The following is a 13,677-nucleotide window of genomic DNA, read 5'->3' as shown; positions in this document are numbered from 1 at the left end:
CTATTGAAAATCATGTTTGAGCTCTACAGGCCACAAATAAAATATGTAGTTTATAGGAAGGCTGCTTATATTTCTGGACATCTGGCTCTTGGTGGCCCTGCTTGGGCAAGGAGGATGGACCAAAAGGTCTCCAGAGGTGCCTGCCAACCTCAGGCAGTCTGTGATTCTGACTGCAGTGCCACTAACACTGGAGTATTTCACCGACTTGTGTTAGCAACGGTGATTTTGAAAAAGCACTTTCTTAGTTACCTAGCTACATCTAAGAGAGTAGCAACAACTCCCACTTTATGCCCTTTCCTCATTTCCGTATAACGACTCTCCCTTTTCCTCTTTCCTTCAGGACTGAATGTTTGTCTTGGGCATGGCCAGACCTCATTTATAAATGTTCTTCATGTTTCCATGCTATGGGCTTGCATTATCCCTGAAGAAATTACTGCTGTCAATCATAATTGGCTATAACACAGTGTTTGCCAGTTTTTAACTGTTACAACCTGAGAATGCAAATCTCAGTAAGGCTTGAGAACCCTCCTCCTTTTCAAAAAACTCAGCCCTAGACTTTGCACAGCAAATCTCACACTGCACGACTGGGCCCTTCATCTGTATCAGGGCACTAAGCAGTTCTGCAATTCAGAATTTTAAATATGTAGAACCAGTAGTTACAGAATTTATGCTCAAATGAATGCTGTGCTGCCTGCACAAGCTTTCCTTCTCATCATGAGGGACTCATCACTCACACAGGTTAATTTGCTTCCTATTTAGCTTTGTGGCAATCTGTATTCTCTATACAAAGAGCAGAGAGAACTTCTCTCCACAATTTGGCAAGTGAGGCATTAGAAAAACAAGTAGGTCACATTACAAACCAAAAGCAGCCTCCAAGTCTCATCTCCTACCACCCAAGTTACAGCTGCTCAGGGTAGCTTTTAGATTTTTTGTCCATTTGTCAAGTATCTACTTCACACTGTCCAGCTATTCACATGCACAAAAACTTGGACTGCCCCTTCTACCAAGCTGTTCAACTTTTCAAAATAAAAGCATTCAAGACCATACACTCCAGCATGATGTCTTCCACAAAGATTAGGTATCTCTGCAGAATTCTCAAGTCTGAAATAAAATCCATCTATCGTCATAACTCTTTTCTCCATTCTGGACAGCAAGACTGTTTCCCAATAGCTTTCTGAGGTGCCACTTCAGCAAAAACTGTTTCTCTGCAATGAGGAAACATCCACCAATGATTGGAATGCATAATTAAAGGGGAGAAAGAAAATACTGAAAAAGAAGAAAAGACTGAAAACAAAAGTTCACATATGTCATGGATACTTGACATTTTGTGAAGATGCAGGAAGCACAGAGACATTATTTCTATAGGTGGCCTGAGGCAGGGTTTGATTAGACAGTATATAGTGTGAAATGGATATCACTGGTGCCAAGTACTTCAACAAAAATAATTCCTAATGTGATTCCAATAAGTTGCATCTGCCTTGAAGTTATTCTGCAGAAATCTGATCACAAATGCCTTGAGGTTTCCTCTGTTGCTTCAGAACTGAAAGACTACTTTACCTCCAGCTGCAATAATGTGCAAGATCTCAATTTGATGACAAATGTTCACTAATGTTGCTTGTTTGAATACTGACTTGTTGCAAGGGTTACAGTATCTGGCAAAACATGTACCATAAGCAAAAGGCTATCTCTCCTATATTTATAGGAGATATATATATATATATCTCCTATATATATATAAATAAATAAATAAATAAATGTATTTTTATATATTTATAAATATTTATAAATATATATTTATATATTTATCTCCATCTATATTTATTCTGTAATTATTTTAGCCATATTTAAAACAGAACATGTCATATATCCCATCAAACATGATTTAAATATCAATAATCTCTCATAGGTTCTGTGACATTTTATTCACTGAAGTTTTTCCCCTCCTTGTAATGTAATCACACTGTTTCTTTGGATCTTGCCTATCTGCAGAGGTTGCAACTCATACTAACAGCACTCAATCACATCAAGGCATTTAAGGATTTGGACTCAGAGGACACAGAAAAGTATGGAATAGGGAAGTGACATCTTAGATTACACCAGGCTCTTGTGACAGAATGTGATCTCATACTTCCCTGTTAATTATTTTAATAATTAAGTAACTTCTGCTTTTCTGTTCATGTCCTAAATATTTTCTGGAATTGAACTAGAACTCCCTGTTCCAGGAATCAGCCAAATATGGTAGCTTTCCAGGTACATGTGATTCTGTGCAGTGCAAGCATGACCCTTTCTCCTTTTATCTCCTCATTTATGTACCCTTCTGTCCTGGCAGGTGTGCAGAGTGAAGACAACACCAACACTTGTTCTCCTCCCTGGGTGTCCTCTTACTTCCCAACATTGCTCTTCTTCTAGTCCCTGCTGCTGATGCTCAAAGGAACAGGGAGAAAACACAAACCCGTCAATAAGTAAATTTCCCCACAGATGTCCATTCGTGGGGAGCCTATAGAACAGAAGTCATAACAAAACTGTGATGAAAGCAAAGATACAGAAGAGAGACCTGCTAAAAACTTCAGTCAGATTCTCCAAGGCTTGGCTGTTCATTCATTGCTTTGACAGGCTGAGCTGTGCCAACCATTTCTGTTTCTCTTCCAGCACCTGGCCTTCCCATCCTAACCTCAGGCTGTCCTTTCCAGTGTGTCCTTCCCCGCTGGACTGGGGACACAACCCAGCTGCAAAATTACCATTGTTCTCTGCAGACTACTTTTCTTTAGGATAAGTTACTTCAACTGGTCTATGCAGTCACCCAAATTGCTGTGCAAGAGGGGTGAAAAGAACAGGCAAAGGAGTTGTTCTATGCTAGATCAGCTGAATCCCCAGTGTGAAACCAATTCTTGAGAAGTAATGTGAGGGGAAAAGCAAACCTTGTTGCTATGTTCCTTCTCACTTTCTTCTAAATCTGTGGTAGTGCTTCCATACTTTCTCTTCATACTCAGTGCAAAGGGACTACTTCTAATTCATTAAGCTCATTCAGAATATGGAACACCCTAAATGACAGCTGCCAATTTATACATATTCAATATTTCTCTTATCTGAGTCTTAAGCAGCTACACTAAAAATTGTATTAATTCCCAATAAGGTGCTCCTTTTTTTTTTTTTAATTTAAAAAAGGAAATTAAATGAGCTTATAGCCACAGAACTATATTCCTAATTTTTAATTGCCTTCTCCCCCCTCAAATATTTATTAAAACTTATTGTACTGGTCTAGAAAACTGACTTACCCAAACTTCACCTACTTTTTCCATTATCATCCATCTTGAAACCAGTATAATCCTCCCCTTCTGTTTGTCATTCTTAGCACCTTTTTCCACCCTATCTTCAAACAGCCCCTCAGCAAAATATTAGTCCCTTTTGTCTCTCTTGCTCCTTCCCTCCTGCTGCACAGGACATTTAGCATATACTACTTCTGTGATGTGGTGTGTAAGTATCTCCAGGTCTATTCTGAATTTTTGGGCTGCTCTCCCGTGAGTGGAAACTGATGCAGATCAGGTAGGTATGAGTCCAGCAGAGTTGATGGAGCTGTGTCTGCTTCCACTGACAGCAAACTTTGTTCACCATTCTCAAAAACTTTTGATAAATTCAGCCAATAAATACATAACCTGCCTCCTAAGGCAGGCAGGAGTATTTTTGTCATCCTCCTGCTACTGAGCACCACCACTGCCAGCAAATGTTGAGTCTGTACTGCAAAGTGCATCCTGGTCCACAGACCCAATCATTTTGCCTTGCAGATCAGTTAGACCCACTGGATTTTGGTACAAAGCTCCCTTGTCTTTTATACCAAACTACAGGGAGAAGGAAAGAAAGGGGAGGGAGAACACTTGGTGGACACCCAGATCTCATCCCAGCAGGCTGGAGTCCCACTGTGGTACATACCTGGGCACCCAGATTTTTACTTCCTTTTTCTCTCCTTCAACCCATTCCTGGACAAAAGTCTAAATCTCCCCACGTTTTCTCTCTCAAAGCTATTAAGCAGCTACCACTGTGCCTGGGAATCCAATCTTCCATGTACTGAGTCCAAGCAGGTTAAAACATCAGCACAGAGTTTTCCAATAACTCTTTCTCTCTCTCTGCACCAACAAGAAGAGATAAAGAAATTTACACCAGCTATAAATCTAGCTCTTTCTCCATGCTCTGCCAAAATGTCAAAACAAATCAGTATATTGAGAAGAACTGTCACAGCAAATAAAACCAGATTCTTGCCTGGATCTAGAAAGGAATATTCTATGCAGGGATGATGACATCTGTATCTAAAGAGGATATCCGTATTTTTCATGTTTACACAACATTCACTAATTACTTAAAGAAATTTTACAGTGCTTTACTCTCCCAGTAACTCCTCTCTGCCCTCTACATGCCTTCATACTTTCCTGATTAATATTTACAAGTGTATATCTACGTTGTTATTCTTAGAAATAACATCTAAACATTAACTGACAAGCATGCTCCTAAAAGATCAGAATGAAGTTGGATGACCCTATTCCACAGATGAAGCTCATCTGTGTTATCAAGACCATGTCACATTATGGAACACCTAAAAAATAAAACCAAGTGAGCCATCAGCCTGCTGAAAACCAACCAAACTGACCCTTATCACACCCCCTACATTGCTTCATCTGCATTTCAGCTTCTCAACAAACCCAGCCTAGCAGAAAGAATGCTGACATTGCTGGAGGTTTTGATAGGATCAGTAATTTTCAAGACAAGATTGCTAAAAACCCCCAAAAGCTTGATCTGGTGTCACTGCTGCCCTTGCCATGAGTGGGAGAGTGGAGCAGACTCCTCTTCAGTCCCAAGTTATGCTGTGATTCTCTGCCAGTGTTTTGTGTATCTGACAAGCCGTATATTTTAATAACATTAGGATGCAAGTCCCTCAAAAACCAGAATTTTCACATGTCTGCCTATGAATCAGATGTCCATTCTGCACACACATGGAGACCAGCTGGCTTTTCACAGTGCTCTGCTGAGGGCCAAATCCATAAACAGTAAACACAGGTGGCCAGGCTGACCTACATCAGCGTTTCTGGTGTGCCTAACAGTGTTCAATGCATTCAGTATGGTAATTTCAATGATGAGCTGCAGGAAGAGCAGCAATTCTTCAGCAGTAACAACAGCGAGCAAGATGTGCAGGGACTGATGCTGTACTATGGTACCAAAGGATAAGAGGCTGCATCTTTGAACATCTCCCCTCTGCTGAGCCTTTCAAAACAGAGAAACTCCTTGCACAAGGACACTTTTTTTCTCCAGTGAAATACAATGTTTCTGAGAAGATCAGGATCTACACGCCCTTCTGCCCTTTGTTTTACATGCTTGGATGACCAGATTTTTAGAACAAGTCAACCAAATTCCAGAGTAGTTTATCAGTCACTTAACGAGCTGCAATACCTTGACTGCCTACCAAGGTCAAATATTTCTGCAGTGCTGCTTTTATAAGGCCTTGTCAACATCTTTAATAAGATAACATTCTTATCTCTGTATCCAAGATATTTTGCAACTTCATCCCATCTATCACACCTAGCATACATTTTGAATAGATCACATTTAGAAACAGTCTGCATACCTCCCATCAAGATGTTTTCCATCCTTCTTCTTTTTACCACTATATTATCTTTTAATTTTTCTGTTTGGCACCTCTAGCATAAATGAAATTACAAAACAGGAACGATCCCAGAATTCTGCAGTAATTTTTAAGGATGTTATAATCAGCTTCATGAAAAAGGTAGGCTGCAAGGCTCATTAATCCAGGCTACTGGCTTTTACCATGTATAGTCATACAAGTGGCACAGACTGAGTTTTGTTCTGCCTCTTAAAAAAAACCCCAACAATCTAAAAATGTTTCAATTGATCTTCCTTCCTCTAGCCTGAGTGAGCTGATATTTATATTTTCCGTCACATAAAAGACAAAGGCTGCACTGCCCTGCACATGAATGGCCCTTGGGCCACGCCTGACACACTATTCTTAGCAGCTGATGTAAGTAATCTCACATGTGGCAAAATCCTCGTTCAGGTTTCAGAGAATGTGCATCTTCTGCTGACTGCCCGCAGACGTTGCTTTGGAAAGCTGATCACTGAAACAGTGGAAGGCACAGAAAAAGGGTGCTCTGCTATAGGTATGTGACACTTCATTTCATTTGCTGGTCTACCAAAAAATAGGTATCTTTCTGTAAAATTCTTGGCTAGATGTTACAATCGGCTGCTTAAAGATATGGTTTTACCTGGGAAGCATCACATGAGCTACATTACAGCCCTGCTTCATCTCACCTCAGCTTCTGGAACTGTTTTATTGAATCAGTTAATGCAATTTCCTATCGCTTCTTTAGGTCATAGGTCTTGAAATTAGGCCTTGAAATTCTCCACACAACCACAGGATAGTCAAGAATGGCAAGCTGGGTATGGAAGACTCATATATTTCATTAGCATCTAATGGAGGGGAAAAGGGAAGAGGGATAACACTTCTGGTCTGACATCACAAGCCTTTCTTGAGGTTGAACTAAAAAGCATCAAGACTGATTAACTAATCTGAGCCTTGTTGTCAAGGCTGCAAGACCATTGCTCCTGTGGGACAGTAAGCAGCCAAATGCCTTCATAGATGCTCATCTGGTGCTTTAAAAGCATAAAACCTGAGAGATGCAACAGGACAGATTGCACTGCTGTGTTCATCAGGGCTTGCCTGCATATCCTCAGAGAGCTCAGCACAGGGCAAAAAGTGCTGTAGCTGTTTCTTTCTGCTACAACCTGAGTAGTTAATCCCTGTGACCAGGTTCAGCAGGCACATGCAGGAATTTCAGCCTTCCAAAACTACAAGGAATTGTCTTCTGTCAATAGCAATCTGTACATTTCCCTGGTCAATAAAAGCTCACTTTTACCAGCATGGATCAGCTGCAGCCTGGCAATAAGCTGAACCATGAAGCAGTCACTGTAAAACTTCAAAAAGCTTGGTGTGGTTTACAACAGTTTTTGGGTTTCCTGACTCAGGTCTGTCCCAACTAGCTTGCTTCTTCAGTCAGCCACTAGGACTGGATGTACAAAAGCACATGAAATGACAGCACAACTCCCTGCTGTTTAAAATACACCTCCATTGTGAATTAATACTCTGTCCATGAAATCCACAGGTTCTGCTGGAGGAGTAGTCACCTGTGCACAACAAAACAGTGAAGTCTTCCAGTGCAGAGTAGCAACAGCCCACATACATGACCTCTGCCACCATGCATTTGAAAGCTGCTACTGAACAGCAGCTGCTGCTTTCATGTCACAAACTGATTGCAAAAGGGACAGGAAGCGCCATAAATCCCCCTGATATATTATGGCACACTTGCTTCTCAATCAATTGAAGCAAGGTAATGCAAGGAGTAGGACATACTGCACTTAACAAGAAACTTCAAAGCTCTTGGGAGGTTTGTCTCAGAAAAGGTAGGATCTTATGTCACTGCAGATCTAAATGCCCTGGTGTAGAAGGACATGTTAGGGGAACAGACACTAGAAGCCCATCTAGCCCTTCTTCAGGTTTTCAGAATGGAGTGAAACCTGCCAGCAATAGCAAAGGAAATGCACTAAAAAGTCAAAATCACTTGCAATGACAGAAAGCCAACGTTGTCCTACAAAACACACTGAAAGTATGATGGTATCTGAAAGAATTTACATGTAAATAGATTTTAAACCAAAATTATTTAATTACTGTCCTTTCAGTAGAACTGTGTATTCTTTATAATTTACAAAATCAGTACCAAATACTGTTAAAAATACTCCTGACATATTTGTACACTATCCTACCCTTAAACTGATCTATCAATGCCTTGCCTTTGGCTACTTTCTTGGCCAGCAGCCAGTTAGTAAAATTAGTGACCTTAGATCACCTTTGTTCCAGAAAGCTACGAAATCACACTCATCATGGTGCAGTTTTCCCTGCACCCATGGCTATGTGATGAGTATTTATATTGAGTTTAAAGTTGTATTACTCAACACGAATATGGAAGTAGCTGTGCCAGACACTCTCACCCCATTACAGTTATCCACATTCTGAAGTAGCTCAGTTTTTGCAGAACAGAAGCAAACACTGCTACATGCAGATGTGACTACACATACACACAAGAGGTGTAACATTAAACACTGCCTGGGCAAGTGTTCCATACTAATCTCGAAAATAAAGACTGTCAAAAATCTATCACTTTGCTTTTGCTGTACTTACTACTGCCTTGTGACAGCAAGCTACTGCACTGTCTATCCAGCACTGAGGCTGCTAATGAAGCACACATGTCAAGACTTGCCTTAGTGAAGCATAAAACATCTCTTCTGCGTCCCTCCCTTGCCTGTGGTTTGTGTCTCTGTGTACACACACGTGCTCGCTCGCTCTCTCTCCCTCTCTGTCCTATCTTCTCCCTAGAGCATCATACCATTAACAGGAACATGCTGTGCAGAACTGAGCTTCAGTTTGAACACCAAGAAAATCCACTTCCCACTGCTAAATCAATGCCAGATAGTCCTTGCAATGAGAACAGCCTATCCAAAACAGTGTTGAGAGGAGGTGTAAAGTGACTGGAGGACTAAGCCAAGCTTAGTAAAGCATCTGCATGCTGCTCGAAGTGAGAAGACTGAAGTGAAAGTCAACCTTGATAAGACTGGAAAAGACAGCTCCGTGTGTAGTGTGCAGTCTGTAATTGTGTGAATACACAGTGTTAGAAGTGCAGCAGTACCACATTCCCCTATATGTGCCCTCCTGCTGCTGTAGTGACAGGTCCCAAACCCACTGATTCTAAGATGCTGGTCAAGCTGAATTGGCCCCCATGGATTTAAGACAGTTAGGACATTCTTGTGAGAAGCCCCAGTTGTGACATATGCTGCAACACTGAGGGGATTTTAAATACAGCTGGGATGGGAAGCTGAAGGGAAGAGCAGGGATGGGAGGGTATCCAGACAGAGAGGCTGTATCATTGTGTTGCATTGGTCTTGCTTCATGGATTTAGACCATGGCCGAACAGGACCCTTCCACCCTCCAGTGACAGTCCTGCCAGCCGGCGCCAGGCTGGGCTGCTCACCCAGACCACGCTCCGGAGGCGCTCCCGACTGGACAGCTCTGACACTGCCCTTGTGCGGGCTGAGCACTCGGGTGTCTTCCAGTCATTCACCGAACGGCCCTGCGTCCTCCTCCTCCCCATGCCTTTCCCAGCCGTGCCGGTAGCCGGCATCCAGCCGAAGGTGGAGGGTGGGCGGGAGCGCAGAGCCGGACAAACCCCCACACCTCCGCGGCCGCTCCGCGTCCTTACCGTCTCTGGGTCATTCTCAAACACCTCCCGGGCCTCCTCCTTGCTGCAGTGCTCCTCCACGCACTCCCTCTCCAGGTGCCCTTGCCGGGTCTCCTCGAAGATCTGGTAGGCTCGCCGCTGCCTCTGCCGCAGGAACTGGGCAGCTTCCGGGGCGCGCAGCAGCACGGCTGGGCGGCGGGACGGCGCGGGAGGCCAGCAGCAGGACGAGGAGGACGACGAGGGGCAGGGGGAAGGACAGGCAGCGGTGAACAGCTGAGCCCGCCTGGTGGCCCCGGATCCCCCAGCCTCCACCCCGCACCCCGGACAGCGCCTCCGGGGCGCTCCGAGCGCTCCCCCTGCTCGGGGCGCCGCCCGTGGGTCGCCGCGGCCTCAGCGCGGCCCCTCTCCGCATGCCCTGACCCCGCCGCCGCCCTCACCGCATCGCCCGCAGCCCGGCCCGGCCCGGCAGCGCAGCCCGCGCTCGCACGCACGCAGGGCGGCGGGGGATGCTCGGCGGCGTGTGCGGAGGGAAAACCCCGCGGGTACTCACTCTGCGAGGAGTCCGCCGCCAGCAGGACGAGCAGCAGGGCGGCCCCGAGGGCCGCCGAGGGATGCGGCATCACGATGCGGCGGCGGCCGGGGCCGGGCCGGGCGGCGCGGCGGGAGCGGCGCGGAGCGGGCGGCGAGCGCGCTGCTGCTGCGGGAGCGCGGCGGCGGAGCCCGGCGGGGGAGCCGCGGAGCCGCTCGGCCGCCCTGCCCAATCCTCAGCAGGCAGCGCCGAGCCGCCGCGCAGGCACGGACACACCTCGCGCGGAGCGGCCGCCGGGCCGGCCCCGCGTACCTGCCCGGCCGCCCGGGAGCGCCGTGCAGAGCGGCGGGGGCGGGCACGGGGAGGCGCGCCCAGGGGCGGCCAGCAGGACGCGGGGAGACTGCGCCCTCACCTCCAGGCACAGCTCTTTAATAGCTCCGGGGCTCTCACTAGGAAGGGATAAGCTGGCACCAAACCCAACCCAGTCCTGCCATAAATTAGAAACTTGGGCTCTCCCCACACACCAACACAGGTTTTCGTCAGAAATGCATTTTCGGTTTGTTCCCGTGTTTGAGGATGAGCTCCCCTGGAAAGAGATGAGAGATGAGTGTCGTTTATTACCAGCATTTTGCAAGCCATGCTTTACTGTCCCTTGTCCATACCAGTTTATATACCTCTCTCATATGATTTCAGAACCATTCTTTTTCCTGAACTGCGGAGCTTTGGTCTCTTACTTGTTTCCAAACCCCTTTGAGATGGCATTGCTCAAAGGAGCAGTCCTTCCAGTCCCTTTTGCTTTTTCCTGTCCTTTGGCCACATCCGTTTCTTGTGCTAGCATGCCGCAAACTCAGTCAGAATAATCCAAAAAAAATTATTAATTTTGTTTCAGATCAGTTCCCCCACTGAGTTGCTGAACAGCTGCACAAACACCAAAAGGGAGAGGCTTGCAGGGGTGACAGCGAGTCGCTGCAGGCAAAGGAGCTTGGGCCCAATTTCATCAGCAAAGCTGGCCAAAATGCTTTCTAAAGCTACAGCTGAGGGCAGAGGTTTCCCAGGACTGGCTGCCACTTTCCTCCCCCTGTGGTGTGCTCCCCTGCCCACGTCCACAGATGTGGCTGTGCCATTTCAGCTCAGTCATCTGCCAGGAAACTCTTCCTTTTTGTGTGTGTGTGTGTGTTTTCTACCAGATTACTGTGCTGAAACAGCTCAGTGACAGCATGAAGAAGTGTGGAGTGAGATTGCAGAAATAAATCCATGGAATTGCAACCCGAGCCCCTCCAGCAGAAACTATTCCCCATCTTTTCATCCTGCCCTGTATGTTGTCTATTTATACTTCTTTTCAGGCAATGTGGACAAAACTACACGCAGTATTCAAGATTTGACTTTATAGCAACAGCATCCTGGTCCTGCTTTTTTCTTACTTCTGTTTTTTTCTTACTATTATCAAAAATTGCATGGGTCGCTTCTGTTCTTTCCACAGAGCCATGAACAAAAGATCTGAGATCTCTCCCCAGAGTGGAAAACACTGTCCTGAGTGCTGATTTACCAGTGAATGCAGAAGGTGAGGCTTGTCTTTCATGAGTGTGTCATTTGGTGTGTCTGTATATTAAAATTCACTTGTCATTTATTACCCTGTCACGTTAAGAGTGTTATTAAGTGATACAGCCAAGCCAACTGAACATCTTCTTGCTAGCAAAACAGGTTGTCCCACTCTGCCTTCCCTCTATGCTTCCACCTTACCCCTGATGTACAATCTTAGTATGCTTTTGTTACTGATGTGACCTCGCAGCAAGTCAGTCCAACTCACTAAGCCAAGATAAAAGTGGGGGATTTTTTGCTAAAAGTCTTCTGATATTCTTGATTACCAGTTGAAGATTTGTCTGTTCAGATGAATTTTGTATTAGCTGCCAACTGACCTCATGGCATTAAGCTTCTCCATAAAATTTCTGAAGATGTTGAACAGCAGAGATTTTTGTGGGTTCTGGAAACTGCATTATATTGTGTAATCTAATGATGAGGTCTCTTTCTTTCAGATTTTTTTTTATCCTTTTCTGTTTATCCCATATGATCACACTTTGAAATCATATGGTAAAAGACCAGCTCAAAAGTTTTTTAAAATCCAAGTATCTAATATTATCAGAACCATCCTTACCTAAATCAATATCAGTCCTTGAATCTCAAATGGCAAAACAAGACATCCTTCTTGGTATGCAATGCTGATTCTTCTCCAACATATCATTCAGTTCACCAGTTCTATTCTTTATTATGTTTTCCAGTAAGTTACTTGGCACAGACATCAAACACTGATTTTGGTGAGCTCAGAAGTCTTTTCAATAGCTGTATTTTCCACCTTCCATTCTTCTGGCATGGTAGCATTTAAGGCAGATTTAAGCAGTGAGTTGAATAAAGCAACAGTTTAATTTTCTTCAGAATTCATGGACTTTTTTGTTGTTGTTATCTGGTCTCAGCTGCCCCAGTAATGTCTTAGGGAACATGGAAAACAGGATAGAAAAATAATGCTGAAAATATTAAAACAATGTTATATGAACTGTTTGTACTCTCAGCATGTCCCATTTTAGACTCTCTTTTGATTTTAGAGTAACCTAGACACAGAGGTTTTCAAATTTAAATCTGAACCTGTAGGATTAGCTTCCATTGGTTTTTAGATACTAGCCAGAAACGTGCACCAAATTTGACAAGTTTTGAGAGAAGTGACTAAAAATACAACTAGAAGGTGTTGGTTAAGGATCAAAAATCTGAAAGTGATTAATCAGTTAACAGACCTCGAGACGCTTACTCCAAATTCCAGTGAATGTCCTTTGGTTTCTCTTCCTTAATTAGCCCCCAAAGAAACCCATGCATAGTGTGTAGCCAAGCTGCAGAGGTGTAGCAGAAGAAGGTTTAACTGAGCAAAGTTTCTTTAGGTTCCTGCAACTAATTACATTTGTAGTCACCAAACTGCAGAATGAAACTAAAATGTCCTGAAAAGAATATATAGGAAAAGACCTTACAGCTTTAGAGTTGAAGAAGCAGGGCAATGAAGCATTTAAAGGGACTGGAGCACAAGTCTTATGAGGAGCAGCTGAGGGGCTGGGATTTTTTAACCTGGAGTGAAGGAGGCTCAGGGGGCACCTACAACCACCACTACCTGAACGTAGGTAAGGTGAGGTGGAGGTCAGTCTCTTATCCAAACCAACAAGACAGAGGACAAGAAGAAATGTCCTCAAGTTGTGCCAGGAGAAGCTTAGATTGGATATTGGGAAAAATTTCTTCACTGTAAGGACAGTCAGGCATTGGCACAGGCTGCCCAGGGGCAGAATCACCACCCCTGGAAGCGTTCAAAAAATGTGGGGGTGTGGCACTTGGGGACATGGTTCAGTGGTGGACCTGGAAGTGCTGGGTTACCAGCTGGATTTGATGATCTCAGCGTTTTTTCCCAACCTAAGCAATTCTATGATTCTATATATTCATTGTGGACAACAGGATGGGATCCCCAAGCCTGCCCTTCCTTCTCTCTGTCAGTCATCTAGCCAGGGACACTATGAGGTGCACAGTTCTTAACTTTTGAAGGACCCTCTCTTCTGTGTAAATTACTTTTTTGACCTCAAGGAAAAATTAGTTAGACACTGAGTTGTCCCACACTGCCAAAGTATCTCAGATTTTAGAGCAAGTGACTGCTTCACATGCTCCTTCCACATTAATTTCCTGTTATTTTTCCTTTGAAAGTGTTCCTAAGGTGTCACTCCTATCTTTTCTTGTATTCTATGAGTAGGGAGGCGTAGAAGGATATGAGATTACCTCAGTATATTTAAGAAATTAAATGATTGAAGGCAGCATACTTAACCAGAAAGCCCTTCT

At 44.4% G+C, this 13,677-nt stretch overlaps 1 protein-coding gene across 1 annotated transcript in view; it reads right to left on the bottom strand.

The window, feature by feature from the left end:
* The window catches only part of GAS6 (growth arrest specific 6), a 40,238-nt gene extending 30,080 nt beyond the window's left edge, over positions 1-10,158 (bottom strand). The window contains exons 1-2 of the mRNA XM_063392715.1: positions 9,841-10,158; positions 9,312-9,478 (exon numbers count right to left, since the gene is read on the bottom strand). Of these exons, the coding sequence (XP_063248785.1) occupies positions 9,312-9,478; positions 9,841-9,910 (237 nt within the window). The 5' untranslated portion in view covers positions 9,911-10,158. The remainder of the gene's footprint in view (positions 1-9,311; positions 9,479-9,840) is intronic.
* Positions 10,159-13,677: the final 3,519 nt, after the last annotated feature.

Source organism: Prinia subflava, chromosome 3 (assembly GCF_021018805.1).
Source record: "Prinia subflava isolate CZ2003 ecotype Zambia chromosome 3, Cam_Psub_1.2, whole genome shotgun sequence".
NCBI lineage: Eukaryota > Metazoa > Chordata > Aves > Passeriformes > Cisticolidae > Prinia > Prinia subflava.
Note: the sequence above shows the minus strand (reverse complement) of the source record. Positions and strands in the feature narration are given on the sequence as shown.